The following is a 16,834-nucleotide window of genomic DNA, read 5'->3' on the forward strand; positions in this document are numbered from 1 at the left end:
AGGGAGACAGAGGTCTGAGCTGGGTTTCAGAGGGGTTCTGGCTGTGCCGGCGTCCTGAGCCCCAGCCGCGGCCTCCGTGAAGAGGTGTCCTTTGGAGAAACTGAGGCGGGGGCAGTGGCGGGGCCTCCAGGGTGACAGTGTCCTGAAGGCCTCCTAGGCCCCAGGCACTTCCATGCCTTCTATCTCTTAACCCTCATTACGGGAGTCATTGCGTTTCCCCAGGGAGATCTGCTCAAGGTCCCGTATCCGGTCAAAAGCAGAAGCAGGATTTGAACTCGAGTCTGTTGCAGTTCGCAAGCTGAGCTCCTGCTCGTGGGGCGTGATGCAATGCACCACCCCGCACCCCTACCCCAAGCTGATGCCCTCGGCTCTGTTGGAGCCCTGCCTTCGGCCGGCCGGCATTCCACCACTTTGGGGAGGGCCTGTGACACCCTCTCTGGATCTCCGCTTCCCGCTCTGTATGACGGGCCGCCTCTCGCCCTGGCTGGCCTGGCCGCTGTTGTTGCCAGGGTACGGGAGCTAATAGATTCATGGGCAGCTCTCCGCAGCCCCGAGTGCCCGCGTCCACGTGGAAGGGTGGCTGTTAGCTTGATTACAGACGCCGCTGCAGTTTCCGGGAGGGGAAGTGTTTAATTGGGGGTTTTATTTCCAGCACCAGGGTCTGACTTAATGAAATATCCCTAGGCCTCCTGGCATGCGGCCGGGCGGCCTCCTGCTGTTGACAAGGCTGGAGCCAAGCCCCTGGCTGATTTACCAGCAGCTCCTGGGCCAGATAAAGCCGGGCTGATAAGCAGGGCTGTGCCTGGATCCACTCCACCCCCAGCCGAGATGGGCGTCTGGGGATCACGGCCCAGCCAGGAGCCAGCCCTGGCTTTTAATATTCGCTGCTGATGGAGGATGATTGACAGGCGCACTCAGATAGACTCTCTCAGGGACGCACTGCTCCCCGACACCCCGCCAGTAACCCACACTTCTGTGCACACACCACCTCCCCGGGCTCCCCGGGAGTGGCGTGGCCTGCCAGGGGTCTGCACCAGCAAGAGGACCTGCTGGGCAGACACTGAATGTTGGCCGACCCAAGCGTAGGAAGGGCAGAGGAGAAGGGCCCGTGGCCACCGTTGGCTATTAGCAGTGAGGGTGGCTGCTAACTTTGGCCTTTTGGAGGCAAAGAGCCGGAGCTAGGTCTTCTGCCCTTCTAACTCTGCCGCGTCCCGGATGGCCGGCCGTGGGCAGGTCGCTTGGCCTCTTGGAGACTCCGTTTCCCCACCTGTAAAATGGGATGGACTGTGCTTACCTCATCAAGTGCTCGTGAAGCTCAAAGGTGTCAGGCGTCCAGCAGGCGTTCAGAACAGATCCCGGGAGTGTGCGGCCGGCAGAGAGGGTGCGGGACGGGGCATGATGGGTGGGCGCCAGCCACTGTGGGGTGCCAGGCCCCGAGCCTGCTGTGGTATCGTCAGGGTCACAGCAGCACGGCCTGAGTCCTGGGTGAGCGGGTTGCATGGTCTGTGCCCAGGCCTGTGTCCTCTCCCTCCCCCGGGTCTCTCTGCCTCCCTCCTTTCTCACCCACACGGGCTGCCAGAGAAGGCCCTGACCATTGGTCTCATTCCCCATGGGGCCGTCTCAGATCCCTGTCACTGCTCTGGGGGTTGTCTACCACTGGTGTGGCCAGAAAATGACTTGACTCCTGGTGAAGAATTCCAGACATCCACCCAGCCGATAAGAGATGCATTCGGGGCGGCCTGAGACCAGCCCTCTAGTTGCCAAATCAGACCACGCGCCTCTTCTTCCCGGCTTCTGTCCTTCCCCTGGTTTTGCTCATAAACCCGTTAGCGGGGTGTTGGGGCGTGGCTCTTCCCACCGCCGGAGTCCCCCCATTAGACGTTCAGGTTTTCCTTCTCTTCCAGGGGAAGTCTCTTAGAAGGCAGGGCCTTCTCGAAGGAGTGATACTGCACACAAACGCAGCTCTCTCCTGACCGGGGGCCTGCCTCTGGGTGTGCATCGGCCTTAGGAAGGACCCGGGTCTGCCTGGCAGGCCCTGCAGGAGCCCTGACAGGGAGGGAAGGGGGCCGTCACCAGAGCCTGCAGTCAGGGTCTCCCGCAGTGACCACAGTGGGGCCCGGGCCAGAGCCGACGGGGAGCGGGGACGGAGGGTTTATGAACTGGAATAGAGCCCCGTCCTCTGTGGCCACGAGCCTCCTGGGCCCCGCTGGGTAGGCACCAGGGCTGGGGATGCTCCATAGATGCTCTCACTGTCACCGCTCCACCTGGGACTCTGCCTGGCCACCTGGGACCCTGCCTGGCCACTGCCGCCCTGAGCCTCGGTGGCTTCTGCATTCTCTCTCCTTCTACCGCTCCTTGGAAACCGGTCTTTAAAACCGTTCAGTCCATTAGAATTTTACAATCTCTTAAAACTTGTCCTGGTTCCAGCTTCCTCCTTGGTCCCCTCTGGTCCCGCCCCCTCCCTGCCCCCAGACTGAGCACCCCCCGCTCCTGGCCCCAGGGTCCCACTCCTTCTCACGCAGGGAGATGGAAACCGCCTGTCTCCTCCCCTGAGCTCATAGCAAACCTGGGGCACCAGGCCTGGCGAGGGGACAGGGCGGCGTGGCCTGGGGACTGGGTCCGTGGCCAGAGCCCAGACAGGACAGGAGTGGACGGAGCTCGGCTGGCCTGTGTTTGGTCTCTCTTGGTTTGCATTTGTGCCCTTTCTTCCTGTATATATTTTTTTTCTGTGAGTCTTGACTCGCTAAAGCCAGGAGTGGGCTTTCTTCCCCCCCCACTCTGGGAGCTCCCTGCGACTTGGAGCCACTTGAAGGGAGGAGCTGGGTCTTCTGCTCTTTGCGTAGCAGGTGTCCGAGGCTGTCTCTGCCGCTCACTGTGAACTCCTGAATCCAGTGGTCTTGGAGAATAGGACTGTCTCCTCCAACAGATTAGGACTTCTTAAGGACAGGGCTGTGTCCCCCCTCAGACTGGGGCTCCCCGAGGATGGGGCTGTGTCCCCCTCAGACTGGGGCTCCCCGAGGATGGGGCTGTGTCCCCCTCAGACTGGGGCTCCCCGAGGACGGGGCCGTGTCCCCCTCAGACTGGGGCTCCCCGAGGACAGGACCGTGTCCCCCTCAGACTGGGGCTCCCTGAGGACAGGGCCGTGTCCCCCCTCTGACTGGGGCTCCGGAAGATGGGGCTGTGTCCCCCTCAGACTGGGGCTCCCCGAGGACAGGGCCGTGTCCCCCCTCAGACTGGGCTCCCCGAGGACGGAGCCGTGTCCCCCCTCTGACTGGGGCTCCCGGAAGACGGGGCTGTGTCCCCCTCAGACTGGGGCTCCCTGAGGACAGGGCCGTGTCCCCCTCAGACTGGGCTCCCCGAGGACGGGGCCGTGTCCCCCCTCTGACTGGGGCTCCGGAAGATGGGGCTGTGTCCCCCTCAGACTGGGGCTCCCCGAGGACGGGGCCATGTCCCCCTCAGACTGGGCTCCCCGAGGACGGGGCCGTGTCCCCCCTCTGACTGGGGCTCTGGAAGATGGGGCTGTGTCCCCCTCAGACTGGGGCTCCCCGAGGACAGGGCCGTGTCCCCCCTCAGACTGGGGCTCCCTGAGGACGGGGCCATGTCCCCCTCAGACTGGGCTCCCCGAGGACGGAGCCGTGTCCCCCCTCAGACTGGGGCTCCCTGAGGACGGGGCCCTGTCCCCCCTCAGACTGGGGCTCCCCGAGGACGGGGCCATGTTCCCCTCAGACTGGGGCTCCCAGAAGATGGGGCTGTGTCCCCCTCAGACTGGGGCTCCCTGAGGACAGGGCTGTGTCCCCCTCAGACTGGGGCTCCCTGAGGACAGGGCCGTGTCCCCCTCAGACTGGGGCTCCCTGAGGACAGGGCCGTGTCCCCCCTCAGACTGGGGCTCCCCGAGGACAGGGCTGTGTCCCTTCCTTCCTCCTAGGAGCTTCCTGCCCACTTCTTCCTCAGGACCTGCTCTCCCCGGGGAGTGTGGGAGTGTGGTGGGCACTGAGTCCTGAGAATCAGAAGTCACAGCCGGTGGCTGTGGGCTGTCAGGGCCACTGGTGGTGCACAGTGGCCCTTGTCAGCAGTGTGATGTGAGGTTGGAGACAGGGGCATGGAGTTGGGCTTGGTTGTCTCCTCTCAGTGACATGGCTTCGTCAGATGGCTGGCAGCATGGCCCAGCAGAATGGTTGAGGGCAGGTGGTGGCCCAACCTTTTGCGACCGCCTTTCCTGTCCCTGGGCTTAATGGGCGTATGGCAGGGAGGAAGGCCCAAGTGTGTGTGTGTGGGTGTGTGCATTTGTGTAAGAGGTGTTACTAAATCCCAGAGGTTGGGCCTGGGGGCGGGGTGGTGGCCTCCAGGGCGGACAGGAATAAGAGGCACCTTCCCCCCCCCCAGTGCTGCAGGGTCACGTGTACCGGTTCTGCACCGCTGACGGCCTGTGGCTGCACAAGGAGAACTCCAGCCTGCCCTGGAGGGACCTGTCGGAGTGCGAGGAGTCCAAGCGCGGGGAGAGGGTGCGCTGGGGACGGGGTTCCGGCCAGGGAGGGGCCCTGGGCCCTGGGTGGGTCGGGCTGCAGCCATCTGTCCACCCCGCTGTCCTGGGGGCTTTGCACACCACGCACTCTGGGCAGAGGGGCTGTGTGCTCGCCGCTGGCTTTGGAGCAGGATCCCAGAAATCTGGGGACCGTCTCCCTGCGTTATTCTCTTTCTCAGTTCTGGGGTCCCAAGTGGGGTCCCACCTCCTCTGCCCTGTCCCGTGGGAAAGAAGGACGTGGGAGAGGAGGACCAGGTGTGCCTCACGTACATTGTGTCCCCGTGTGCACCCAGAGCTCCCCGGAGGACCAGCTCCTGTCCCTTTACATCATCTACACGGTGGGCTACGCACTCTCCTTCTCCGCGCTGGTCATCGCCTCCGCCATCCTCCTTGGCTTCAGGTACAGGGACCCCGGGCCCCGAGGGGCTGCCTCATCTTAACTCCCCGCTCTGCCCCCAGCTCGGAGAGGAGGCGCCAGGGCAGCAGGCAGCGGGTTCTTCTGTGCAGAGGTCTGCAGAGAGCCCGCCCCGCAGAGACTGTGAGGCTGGAAACGCAGGACCCAGGGCTACCTATGCACTTAGTCTGATCTCTACTACGCAAAAGACGTGCATGTGTGCGTGTGTGATGCTGCCGACAGGGAAAAGCAAACTCCACCGCGCGCACACAAAGCACCCCCGCCCCCAGACCTTAACAGAGGGTGGTGGAGTTTGGGGAGGTCCTCTCCAGCGAGCATGTGTAATTCCATCATCAGGGGCTCAGCATGGCGTTAGATAGGACCTCAGGGATCTAGAGGTTCTGTGCTCGTCGGAGCTTGTCAGGCCCCGTGGAGAGGTCCTCCTAGCTGAACCATTCCTTCCAGAGTGCCAGGTTCTTCCCACTCCCGCTGCACCTGGTGGGGCTGGCCCGGGCGCTGGCTTCAAGGGCAAGAGGACTCTGAGCGCAGGGGGCTCAGGGCACCCATCCGCAGGAACGGGAGGGGTGGCGTTCCTCCTGTGTCGCCCTGCTACCTGGCAGAGTCAAGGTGGGGCACACAGACAGGGCGGGGCGCACAGTCAGTCCTGGGCACACAGTCAGTGCTTAATACATGCATTCACTCAAGGAATGCATTTTATTATGAAGTATTTCAGTGATTTGAAAATGCTGTCTAGCCTGAAAGCCACAGTTATGCTTCCCGGGTAACGCTCACTCCCTGCCTCGCACCCCCACTCCCTGCTGAGGGAACCCCTCAGGGGCCTGCTTATAACTCCCACACATCTCTCTATACTTCTACCGCATTTGTAAGTCTCTGTAAAATACATATGGCCTGAGTTTTGCTTCCTCTTAACAACACGTTGTACATATATTCTTCTGCAATGTTATTTTTGGGGCATCAATATATTTGTGAGATTCATTCACGCTGAAATAGGTAGTTCCTCATTTTATTTATTTATTTGTTGGTTTGTTTATTTTTTGACAGAGACAGAGGGAGAGTCAGAGAGAGGGACAGATAGGGACAGACAGGCAGGAAGGGAGATGAGAAGCATTAATTCTTCTTCGTTGCGGCTCCTTAGTGACTGCTTTATCATATGTGCCTTGACCGGGGGGTGGGGGTGGGGGGCTGCAGCAGACCGAATGACCCCTTGCTCAAGCCAGCAACCTTGGGCTTCAAGCCAGCGACCTTTGGGCTGAATCTAGCAACCATGGGGTCATATCTATGATCCCATGCTCAAGCCAGAGACTCCGTGCTCAAGCTGGTGAGCCCTCTCTCAAGCCCGTGACCTCAGGGTTTCAAACCTGGGTCTTCTGCATCCCAGTCTGATGCTCTATCCACTATGTCGCTGCCTGGCCAGGCTCTTCATTCATGTTAATCGTCACTCTGCACTCCTTGGGATGATATGGCATGCTTTATTAACCTCTTACTCGTTCAGTGGGCATTTGACGTCTTTCTGTCCTGAACTGTAAACCTTGACCATTCTGCAGTGGACATTCCTCCCTGTGACCCCATGCACATTCTCCAGGGGCACACACCTCCGAGAACGGCCCAATCTGAGTACCACGTGCTTTTGCAAATTTACAAGAAGCCGCTACGTTGCTCTCCAAAGTGATCATACCCACTCGCCCTCCCACCAGTGACAAATGCGTTTCCTTCCCTTCATAGCCTCACCAGCTTCAGTATTTTAAGATCTGATTACTGCTGATCTAAAGTGTGTGAAATATCTCATTATGATTTTAATGTGCATATCTCTGATTCCTAGAAATATAAAATTATTTTTTAAAATATTTTCTCCTGTGACTTGCTTGCTCCTAGAACGGCTTACTTGTCAGTGGCTGATGTGGCTTGTTCATCTTTCTCTCAGGCGCTCACTCACTGTATATTCTGGGTATTGACCCAGGAAATACCCTCTCTTACTCTCTGGGTTCTTTTTTGCAATCACAGTGACTTTTATGTAAGACGACCTTCCTTTTAATGGAACGAAACATTTCAATTCATCTGGGGTGTTTTTTTTTTTTGATAAGCAAAATTTGACAAATGTTATTAATTGATAAAAAATAATTTTGTCAGTTGATTTAAAAAAAAATTTTTTTTTCCCCCAATGACCGAATTTTGTGATGGTCTGTTTGAGAAAATCTTTCCTGATGATCCTGGGTCATACGTTTTGCTCATCCCTCCCGGTTCTTGATGCACCTGGAATTTATTTTTGTCGATAATGAGATAAAGGTTTAGCTTTATTTTCCCATGTGTACATGTAGTTGTCTCAGGACCGTTCACTGCGAGCCATCCGTTCCCCTCGGGCTGCTGAGCCTCCGCCGCCCGCCAGCGAGCGTCATCGACGGCTGGGCCGGTTTCTGTCACCTGTGTTCTTGCTTGTTGGTCTACTTGTCTGTCCTTCTGCCAGTACTTGGGTGCCTCAGCTACTATAGTCATTAAAAATCTTGGTTCTCTTAGAGCAGGGGCCCCTACTTTGTGATTCTTATTGCAGGGGGGGGCCCTATTTGTGATTCTTATAGCAAGGGGACCCTACTTTGTGATTCTTTTTTTTTTTTTTTAATTTTTTTTAAATTTTATTTATTCATTTTAGAGGGGGGGGGAAGAGAAGGGGAAGGGGAGGAGCAGAAAGCATCACAGGTCAGGCTATACATGTGGTTTGTTTTTTTTTTAATTCATTTTAGAGAGGAAGGGGGGGGGGGGAGAGAGAGAGAGAGAGAAGGGGGAGGAGCAGGAAGCATCAACTCCCATATGTGCCTTGACCAGGCAAGCCAGGGTTTTGAACAGGCAACCTCAGTGTTTCCAGGTTGACGCTTTATCCACTGCGCCACCACAGGTCAGGCTACTTTGTGATTCTTTAGGACTATCTGGACTAATCTTGGCCCTCGGCTCTTTTTTATAAGTTTCTAAATTTCAATTTTTTTAAATTACTGTTAGAATTTTTATTATAACTACATTGAGTTTATCAATTAATGTAAGGAGAATTCAACTTCAAGACACGAAGTCTTTCGATCTATGAATGTGATATATCTTTTATTGACTTAAATCTTCTTTAATGATTTCAAGCAAGTTTTATAGTATTCTCGTAGAGATCGCCACCTTATGTTAGACTTATTTCTAGGTAGCCAATTAAAAATATTGTAAATGAATTTCTTTTGTGTGTGTGTGTGTCAGAGAGAGAGACACACAGAGAGGAAGGGAGAGGATGAGAAGCATCAAGTCTTGGTTGTGGTACACTAGTTGTTCATTGATTGTTTCTTGTATGTGCCCTGACCGGGGGCTCCAGCTGAGCCAGTGACACCTTGCTCAAGCCAGCAACCTTGGGCTTAAGCCAGTGACCTTTGGGCTCAAGTCAGTGACCATGGGATCATGTTGATGATTCCAATCTCAAGGTGGTGACCTTGTGTTCAAGCTGGATGAGTCCATGCTCAAGTTGGCGACCTCGGGGTTTTGAACCTGAGACCTCAGTGTCCCAGGTTGACACTCTATCCGCTGCACCACCATTGGTCAGGCTGTAAATGAATTTTTAAATTTATTTTTGAATTGTTTATTGCTGATGTATATAAACATACATATCAGCATCCTTGCCGAACTCTCTTATTAGTTCTAATAATTTCTGTGTCAGTTGTCTTAGATTTTCGATGAAAATGATCTGTCATTTATAAATAATAAGAACTTTGTTTCTTTATTTCCAATTCTTACACACTTTTCCCTTGCCTTATTCCAGTGGCTAGGATCTGTCATGCAGCGTTGAACAGATATGATGGTAGCTTTTTAAGTCTAGAAGATCCTTAGTTTTTTTCTTGTTTTAAAGGTAACGCTTCTAACATTTCTTAGTTAAGAATGATGTTTGCCCCTGGTCTGGGTAGATAGCCCCCTTATCAGGTTAAGAAATGCCCATTGTATTTCCAGTTTGCTGTGTGTTCTGACAGGAAAGGGTATTGAAATGGTATCCAGGACTTTTTGAACTTTTACCGGGTGCTCTGTAAGACGTGGGCCCTGTGATCAAGACGCAGAGCACAGCCCCCACTGGGGAAAGTGGTCCTCACACAGTCATCACTTGGGCCACCTATGACTTAATGGAGAAGATTCCACAGACAGAAGGAGCGAGTGGGGGTGGGGGTGGGGGTGGCAGTGACCGTACAGCAGAGCCCTTCATGGAGAGGCAGGGCTTGAGTTACACGAAAGGATTTTCAAGGTGACGGCAAAGAGGGGCGTTCTCAGAGGAAGGCAGACAGGAGCCCCGGCCCGGGGCTGAACACGCGCCTGTGGTGTGTGCTGGCCGGAGACCCGGAGGCGGGGGAGCGGCCCTGTGGGCCACCGAGCCAGCGCGGGGCCCTGCTCTCTCTCCCAGACACCTGCTCTCTCTCCCAGACACCTGCACTGCACCCGGAACCACATCCACCTCAACCTGTTTGCGTCCTTCATCCTCCGGGCGCTGTCCGTCTTTGTCAAGGACGCCGCCCTCAAGTGGATGTACAGCACGGCCGCCCAGCAGCACCAGTGGGACGGGCTCCTCTCCTACCAGGTGTGTGAGCACCCGGGACGGGCCTGGGGGGGGGGGCTGGGCGGCCGGGCAGCCGGGAATGCTGGTTTCCCCCACCTTGCCCAGGCCTGGCACAGAGACAGGCAATAGCTGCCTATGCCTGGTCCTCAGGGAGTCCCCAGTCCGATGGGGGAGGCGGTCTGTCCTGGGGAGTCCCCGGTCTGATGGGGGAGGCGGTCTGTCCTGGGGAGTCCCCGGTCTGATGGGGGAGGCGGTCTGTCCTGGGGAGTCTCCGGTCTGATGGGGGAGGCGGTCTGTCCTGGGGAGTCCCCGGTCTGATGGGGAGGCAGTCTGTCCTGGGGAGTCCCCGGTCTAATGGGAGAGGCAGTCTATCCTGGGGAGTCCCCGGTCTGATGGGGAGGCAGTCTGTCCTGGGGAGTCCCCGGTCTGATGGGGGAGGCGGTCTGTCCTGGGGAGTCCCCGGTCTGATGGGGGAGGCAGCCACCCTGGGGACCCCTGGGAAGGAGACACGGCCCCTGCCCTGAGGGAATTTCCAGTCTGACACAGGGCAGTGGCTTTTTGTTTTTTTTTTTGAAGTTGGAAACGGGGAGGCAGTCAGAGAGACTCCCGCATGCGCCTGACCAGGGTCCACCCAGCATGCCCACCAGGGGGCGATGCTCTGCTCATCTGGGGTGCTGCTCTGTTGCAACCAGAGCTGTTCTAGCGCCTGAGGCAGAGGCCATAGAGCCATCCTCAGTGCCCGGGCCAACTTTGCTCCAATGGAGCCTTGGCTGCGGGAGGGGAAGAGAGAGACAGAGAGAAAGGAGGGGGGAGGAAGGGAGAAGCAGATGGGCGCCTCTCCTGTGTGCCCTGGCCGGGAATCGAACCCGGGACTCCTGCAGGCCAGGCCGATGTTGTACCATTGAGCCAAATGGCCAGGGCAGGGCAGTGGTCTTTGGAGAAAGACCTGGGACTTGAATCCCAGCTCCGTCACTTACCAGCTGCATAGCTTGGGGCAACTCACTTCTCTGAGCCTCAGCTTTCTTACATGAATGGCGATAATATTAGTTTCTTTCACCCAGAATAGCAAGCATTCAATGAGCTGAAGCAGGTCAAGAGGTCTGGCCAGAAGGTGTTAGCTCTCTTGTCCTACATTCACCCCGGTGGCGGGTGGGCGGGCAGGCGGGCAGCAGGGCTGGAGGGCAGGAGAGGCAGGAGGCAGAGCTCTTGGCCCCCGGGACCTGTCTCTGCCCCTAGGACTCTCTGGGCTGCCGCCTGGTGTTCCTGCTCATGCAGTACTGTGTGGCGGCCAATTACTACTGGCTCCTGGTGGAGGGCGTGTACCTGTACACGCTGCTGGCCCTGCCGGTCTTCTCGGAGCAGCGCATCTTCCGGCTCTACCTGAGCATCGGCTGGGGTAAGGCCCGCCGCCGTTCATCCACCCACCCCCACCTGTGGCACGGCGGGGGGCGGGGGGAGGTTGACCCCTCTTGGAACTGCTGCCTCAGGCTACCCCCACGAAGCCAACCTGGTACTCAGAACACACTGCTGGGCCAAGGGGCAGGGCTCCCTGGGTAACTCCCTCCTGGGCAGAGGACTGAACTGCCCATGGGGCCGTCAAGGCTCTGCAGGGGCTACGGTGACCCTCCCGCCTTTCTGTGACCCTCCCCCTTTCATGGAAGCAGAGGCCTCCACTCTGTCTGGCTAGACTCACCGCATACATGGTGGGCAGTCCTGCACTCTCCTCCAATACCCCTGCTCCCGAGACCCTCTGGGGATGGCGCCCTGCACCCAGTCAGTCCTGGGCAGCCCAGGCCCAGCGGCGAACGGAGATCCTGGGTCTCAGGGTGGGGACTCACCGGGATGGGGGCTGAGGGCTGTGAGTGACTCTGTCCCAGGATGAAAAGGAGGAGCTCACAAGAGAGCAGGGTGGGTTGGCGGAAGCCCACTGAGGGTAGGTGGCCAGCGGGCATGCCTGCCTCCGCAGTGCGGGCCCGGGGCCGATGGGCCGGCGGCCTGGCCTCTGCACTCAGCTGCCTGCTCCCGCCCTTCCTCCCTCCTCTCCCAGGGCCCGGCCCTCCCTGGTGAGCCTTCCCGCTCCCCGAGGCCTCTTCATCTCGCTAGACCAGTCAGACAGGCAGTGGCCGCGGAGGGCCCTCCGCTGACCGCTGACCGGGGCGCGGGGCGGGAGTCGGCTGGGTCATTGAGGAGGAGTGCTCTGGGAAGGCGGTCCTCAGGGTGGGGGACAGTGGCTGTCCATTCTGGGAAATAGCATCAGTACTGGTAGCACCTGTCACCATGGCGACCTGAGGACAGGAACAATCAGAGGGACCTTGTGACGTGTGCAGAGGAGTGGGGGTGGTTGGTGGAGGATTGTGGGGACACACAGTGCCCTGAGGTCTGAGTGGGAAGTGAGGGAGGGGAGCCCCTCATTTCCCACCACCTCACTCCCCCGGCTCGGGGCTCAGGATCTGTAGTGGACACAAAGGCGAGACCTGCAGGGCCCTCCCTCCCCAGTCAGAGCATCCTTCCTGGAGGAACTGAGGTGGGGAGATGCAGAGAGTGACGAGGGACACAGACAGCAGGACAGAGAAAGTCACAGAGAGCCAGGTGCTCTGTTGCAATGCCAGGAGTCCCCGCCCACCTCGACAGGCTGGGGAAACACCAGGTAGCTTCCAGAGTGAGCGGAGGAATTAAAGTCAGGGCTCCCACACAGTTGGGGGAGTTCTCAAAGGGCATGTCAGTTGCTGCCACAGTCCGTGGGCGGCTGGTGTCCCCATGAGCCCCCACGAGGAGGCTGGCCAGGAGGATTTGATAGATAAGGGCCTCCTTACTTCCTGGAGCTGGTTCTGTGTGTGGGACTGAATTCCAGCTTCTTTCTCCAGCCTGTCGTGTTGATGTTCTCAATGAGAGAGAGACGCAGCCTGCAAGGAGTGTGTGATGTTTACATGCAGCAGAGCTGTGCCTGTGTTTTTGAAAAAAAAAAAAAACAAAAAACTTTGTTAAGGAGAAGCTGATGAATGAAGGTTCCCTGGGCCTGGTTACACAGAGGGGCTGCCCAGTCTTGGACTGGGCTTTCTGAGGGAGAGGACGGCCTGTGGCCGGGGATGCCCAAGAAGGAGGCTTCCGGACGTGTGTGTGGCCAGGAAGCTGGCAGGTCCTTGCCCGGAGAGCTTTCATTCATTCACTTATTCCATTCTCACCAAGCACCTTCCACGTGGCAGGCTGCGCACTGTGGGCCGGGGCCGGGCACCTGTCCCTTGTCCGGGCTCGTGAAGGCTGTTTCTAAAGCAGGGGTCCCCAAACTACGGCCCGCGGGCCGCATGCGGCCCCCTGAGGCCATTTATCCGGCCCCCGCCGCACTTCTGGAAGGGGCACCTCTTTCATTGGTGGTCAGTGAGAGGAGCATAGTTCCCATTGAAATACTGGTCAGTTTGTTGATTTAAATTTACTTGTTCTTTATTTTAAATATTGTATTTGTTCCCGTTTTGTTTTTTTACTTTAAAATAAGATATGTGCAGTGTGCATAGGGATTTGTTCATAGTTTTTTTTATAGTCCAGCCCTCCAACGGTCTGAGGGACAGTGAACTGGCCCCCTGTGTAAAAAGTTTGGGGACCCCTGTTCTAAAGCATCATGGGTGCTGGCAGGTCTGCTGTATTCAAATAACTGGCCGGGAGAGAGCTATCTGAGGGAACCGTGAGCGGCTCTGCGCCCTCCGCCTCTGTCCGCGCCGTCCGGCGTGCTAGCTGCGGGCACATGAGCGGCTCAGGAGCTGCTGTTGAGTGGACATCATGTGTCGCACATCTGGGTGAAGGTGGCAGGAAGAGGTATGAAGGGCGTTCTGCCCTGGCAACATGCTCCTGTGGGAGACCGCCCCCCACGCCACACCTGCGTATACACGGACCACCCAGCACACTCACAGCTGTGTCCACGCACCTTACTATGCACGCTGTTCCCTGTCTCAGGCACCCACGTCTCCCGCTTCCAGACGGGCACTCACAGAGACAGGCACGGAGGGAGCGCGTGTAGAAAGCCATTGAGGGTGGCCTGTACAGGCGTGGGGTGGCAGCCCTGCGTCCCAGTCCCACCTGTACCCTCCTCCTGAGCGCCCAATCCGTCTGCCTCTGTCACGTGAGGATGGACGGGAGGATTTTAAGCCAGCAAACCTGTCCTGAGCTCTCAGGGTGCGCTGAGCACTGAGGCTCTGAAGGTGAACGGGGCTCTAACCGGAAACCAGTTGTGTTAGTTGCCTATCGCTGCAGAGAGATGATCCCACAACTTAGCTGCTTAAAGCAATTCTTACCTCGCAGTGTCTGTGGTCAGAAATCTGGGTTCAACTTAGTGGGCCTCCGGCTCAGGGTCCGTAACAGAGATGCATCCGAGCTGTCATCTCACGGCTTAACTGGGGTTGGGGAACCCACTTCCAAGCTCGCTCATGAGGCCGAGGACAGGAAGCTTAGGACCTGGCTGGCGGTTAAGGGGCAGCCTCCGTTCCTTGCCTCGGGGCCTCTCTGTAGGCTATTTCAGTGGCCACTGGTGTCCCCAGAGCAAGTGAACCCACTGAGAGAGAGCCCAAGACAAGCCTTTTCTAATGTTTTAAGACAGTGTTTTATAACCTAATCTCAGAAGTGACATTTCTGCTGTGCAACACTGGTCCCACCCACCAACCCTGGTCCTACGTAGGCGGGCTGTGCCCGGATGTGAATACCAGGAGGTGGGGGCCTTTGGGGGTCACCCCGGAGCTGCTACCACTCCGGCCAAGCCTCAGCCGAGTAGAAAGTGCTGTTGCTACTGCAGTTGGTGTTGAGTGTGGGCCACTGCGCTGGTCAGTGTGAGCTAGCCGGGCGGCCGGCATCCATGACAGCCTGGTGTTTCTGCCCCAGGCTCTTTCGGGCCACCTGCAGGTGCGCGTGGACAGGGCACAGGCGACGGGCAGGGCTTCGCTGGCTGAGACAGCACGTGGGCTGCGGCAGTGGGGGAGGGGCGCGGAGAGCTGACCTGTTCCCGCCTCACCCGGCGTCTTCTCCGGCTCCGCGGCCCTGTCCCTCTGCTGCCTGGGTGTCTGTGGTTTCACGTCTCAGCCAGAACCCTGGGGCAAACCCTGAGAGCGTGCCTGGCCCGCGGGAGGGCCCACAGTGAGGACTGGAGCACGGCCATGATGTGATGGGGACCGCTCTCTAAGGAAGAGTCCGGGGGGGGGGGTGCGAAGGGGTTCCTGCCGCCTCTGTTCTTCCTGCACCCCGACCAGCCTCATTCCATACCTTCTAGAAAGTGTGGCTTGGGGGCCAGGCAAGGAGAAGGGCTGGAGGTGGGGCAGGCCGGGGAAGGAGAGGCTTCTGGGCGTGCACGGCCGTGGCTCTAGCCTGCCAGCCCTTGTCCTCTCCCTCTCTTTCCCTTTCTGCTCTTAGGTGTGCCCCTGCTGTTTGTCGTCCCCTGGGGCATTGTCAAGTACCTCTACGAGGACGAGGGGTGAGTGTCCTGACATCCCTGTGCTCGAAGCCCCATGATGTCCCTTGGCCCCCGGGGCACGCGGCTGTGACCTGCTGGGAGGATAAACTGAGGACCAGAGCTTAACTGACGATCTCAGTTCGCTACTCCCGCATCCACCTCCTGGGGTTGTGTGACAGGTGGTGCCGGGCCTGTGGGGTGGGGTGGCGCCCCCTGCAGGTTCCTCTGGTGCTGGGCCTGTGGGGCGGGGCGGCGCCCCCTGCAGGTTCCTCTGGTGCTGGGCCTGTGGGGAGGGGCGGCGCCCCCTGCAGGTTCCTCTGGTGCTGGGCCTGTGGGGAGGGCTGGCGCCCCCTGCAGGTTCCTCTGGTGCTGGGCCTGTGGGGAGGGGCGGCGCCCCCTGCAGGTTCCTCTGGTGCTGGGCCTGTGGGGAGGGCTGGCGCCCCCTGCAGGTTCCTCTGGTGCTGGGCCTGTGGGGAGGGGCGGCGCCCCCTGCAGGTTCCTCTGGAATACCAGTGCAATGTTAGTTATTTTGTGTATGGTGCTAGGTACACAAATGGCTTTGTCCGCAGGTTCATGCAGGGCGGTGCGTGACTCCCTGTGTGTGACTGTGTATTTAGGACTGTGTGTGGTGGGGGGCTGGGAGGGCTTTGTGTGGGGCTGGGGGACTGGTTGTCGGGTTGTCAGCTCTGGGTGGCAGTGTTTGTATGGCTCTGGGTGCGCCCACGCGTGTTTTGGGGCCCCCGTGGTGCTCTGAGCGGGGGGCTGCGTCCACCTGGGCGCCTGTGCGTCTCTCCCCTCTCCAGCTGCTGGACCAGGAACTCGAACATGAATTACTGGCTCATTATCCGGCTGCCCATTCTCTTTGCCATCGGGGTGAGTGGCAATGTGGGGGTGGCCCCAGGGTGTGCTGGGGGCGGACGGGGGCGGGAGGAGTGAGCCTCACGAGGAGGCCTCCAGCCGCCCTCCTGCCTGCCCGGCAGGTGAACTTCCTCATCTTTGTGCGAGTCATCTGCATTGTGGTGTCCAAACTGAAGGCCAACCTGATGTGCAAGACGGACATCAAGTGCAGGTGACGTCACCGAGCTGTTCTTCACCCACAGCCCTCCTTCCTGACATGGGGATCCTGCCGTGCTGGGCTCGGAAGCCCACACACCTTCCCCCCCACCCCAGGCCTGGCCACAGACCCCTGGCCTTGCCCGCACCCCTGTCCCGGGGCTGCTTCCGGGAGGGAGGGCCTCGACCTCTACCCCCCCCTCCAAGCAGCCTGTCCCAGGGTACGTGGGGTGGGAGGGTGTCTGCGACCCAGATGCCAGGCCTTGGTGGGGATCAAGGGCACAGAAAGGGGAGGAGAGACGGTGGGAGAGGCCCCGAATCACACCTCCACTGCACCCCCAGACTTGCCAAGTCCACGCTGACGCTCATCCCCCTGCTGGGGACCCACGAGGTCATCTTTGCTTTCGTGATGGACGAACACGCCCGGGGGACGCTGCGCTTCATCAAGCTTCTCACGGAGCTGTCCTTCACCTCCTTCCAGGTGACCCCACGGCCAGGGCCCCCCCCCCTGTGACGTCCCAGGGTGTGGTGGGGGCAGAGACCAGCGCCTGCCAGACGGGCAGCGCGAGGCCTGGGGGAAGGCGGTCCTTGCCCCAGTGTCGCGTGGCTGGAGCAGGGCCTGGGCTGGAGTGCCCAGGTGTCCCAGGGCCCAGCCTTCGGTATGAGCACGTTGGACAAGGAGCCTTCCCGGATGGGGCTGTGGGCACCCCGCCTGGCATTGCAGCTGCTTGGGTGGCACACACGAGGGGGGTGTTCCCTGCCGACTGCTCTACACACGTTGTGCGTTTAATCCTCAAGGTGTTAGATCTGCACAGTCACGTGGTTTCCGAGGCCAGGAGTCGGCCCTCTCCACTAGCA

General features: G+C 58.8%; 1 protein-coding gene across 1 annotated transcript in view; it reads left to right on the forward strand.

Moving 5' to 3' along the window:
• Nucleotides 1-16,834, forward strand: part of GLP1R (glucagon like peptide 1 receptor) — a 40,514-nt gene that overhangs the window by 12,586 nt on the left and 11,094 nt on the right. The window contains exons 4-11 of the mRNA XM_066240631.1: nucleotides 4,384-4,502; nucleotides 4,816-4,922; nucleotides 9,363-9,516; nucleotides 10,732-10,891; nucleotides 14,884-14,944; nucleotides 15,727-15,796; nucleotides 15,904-15,992; nucleotides 16,319-16,457. Of these exons, the coding sequence (XP_066096728.1) occupies nucleotides 4,384-4,502; nucleotides 4,816-4,922; nucleotides 9,363-9,516; nucleotides 10,732-10,891; nucleotides 14,884-14,944; nucleotides 15,727-15,796; nucleotides 15,904-15,992; nucleotides 16,319-16,457 (899 nt within the window). The remainder of the gene's footprint in view (nucleotides 1-4,383; nucleotides 4,503-4,815; nucleotides 4,923-9,362; nucleotides 9,517-10,731; nucleotides 10,892-14,883; nucleotides 14,945-15,726; nucleotides 15,797-15,903; nucleotides 15,993-16,318; nucleotides 16,458-16,834) is intronic.

The sequence above is a fragment of the Saccopteryx bilineata genome, chromosome 1 (assembly GCF_036850765.1).
Source record: "Saccopteryx bilineata isolate mSacBil1 chromosome 1, mSacBil1_pri_phased_curated, whole genome shotgun sequence".
In the NCBI taxonomy this organism is placed as follows: domain Eukaryota; kingdom Metazoa; phylum Chordata; class Mammalia; order Chiroptera; family Emballonuridae; genus Saccopteryx; species Saccopteryx bilineata.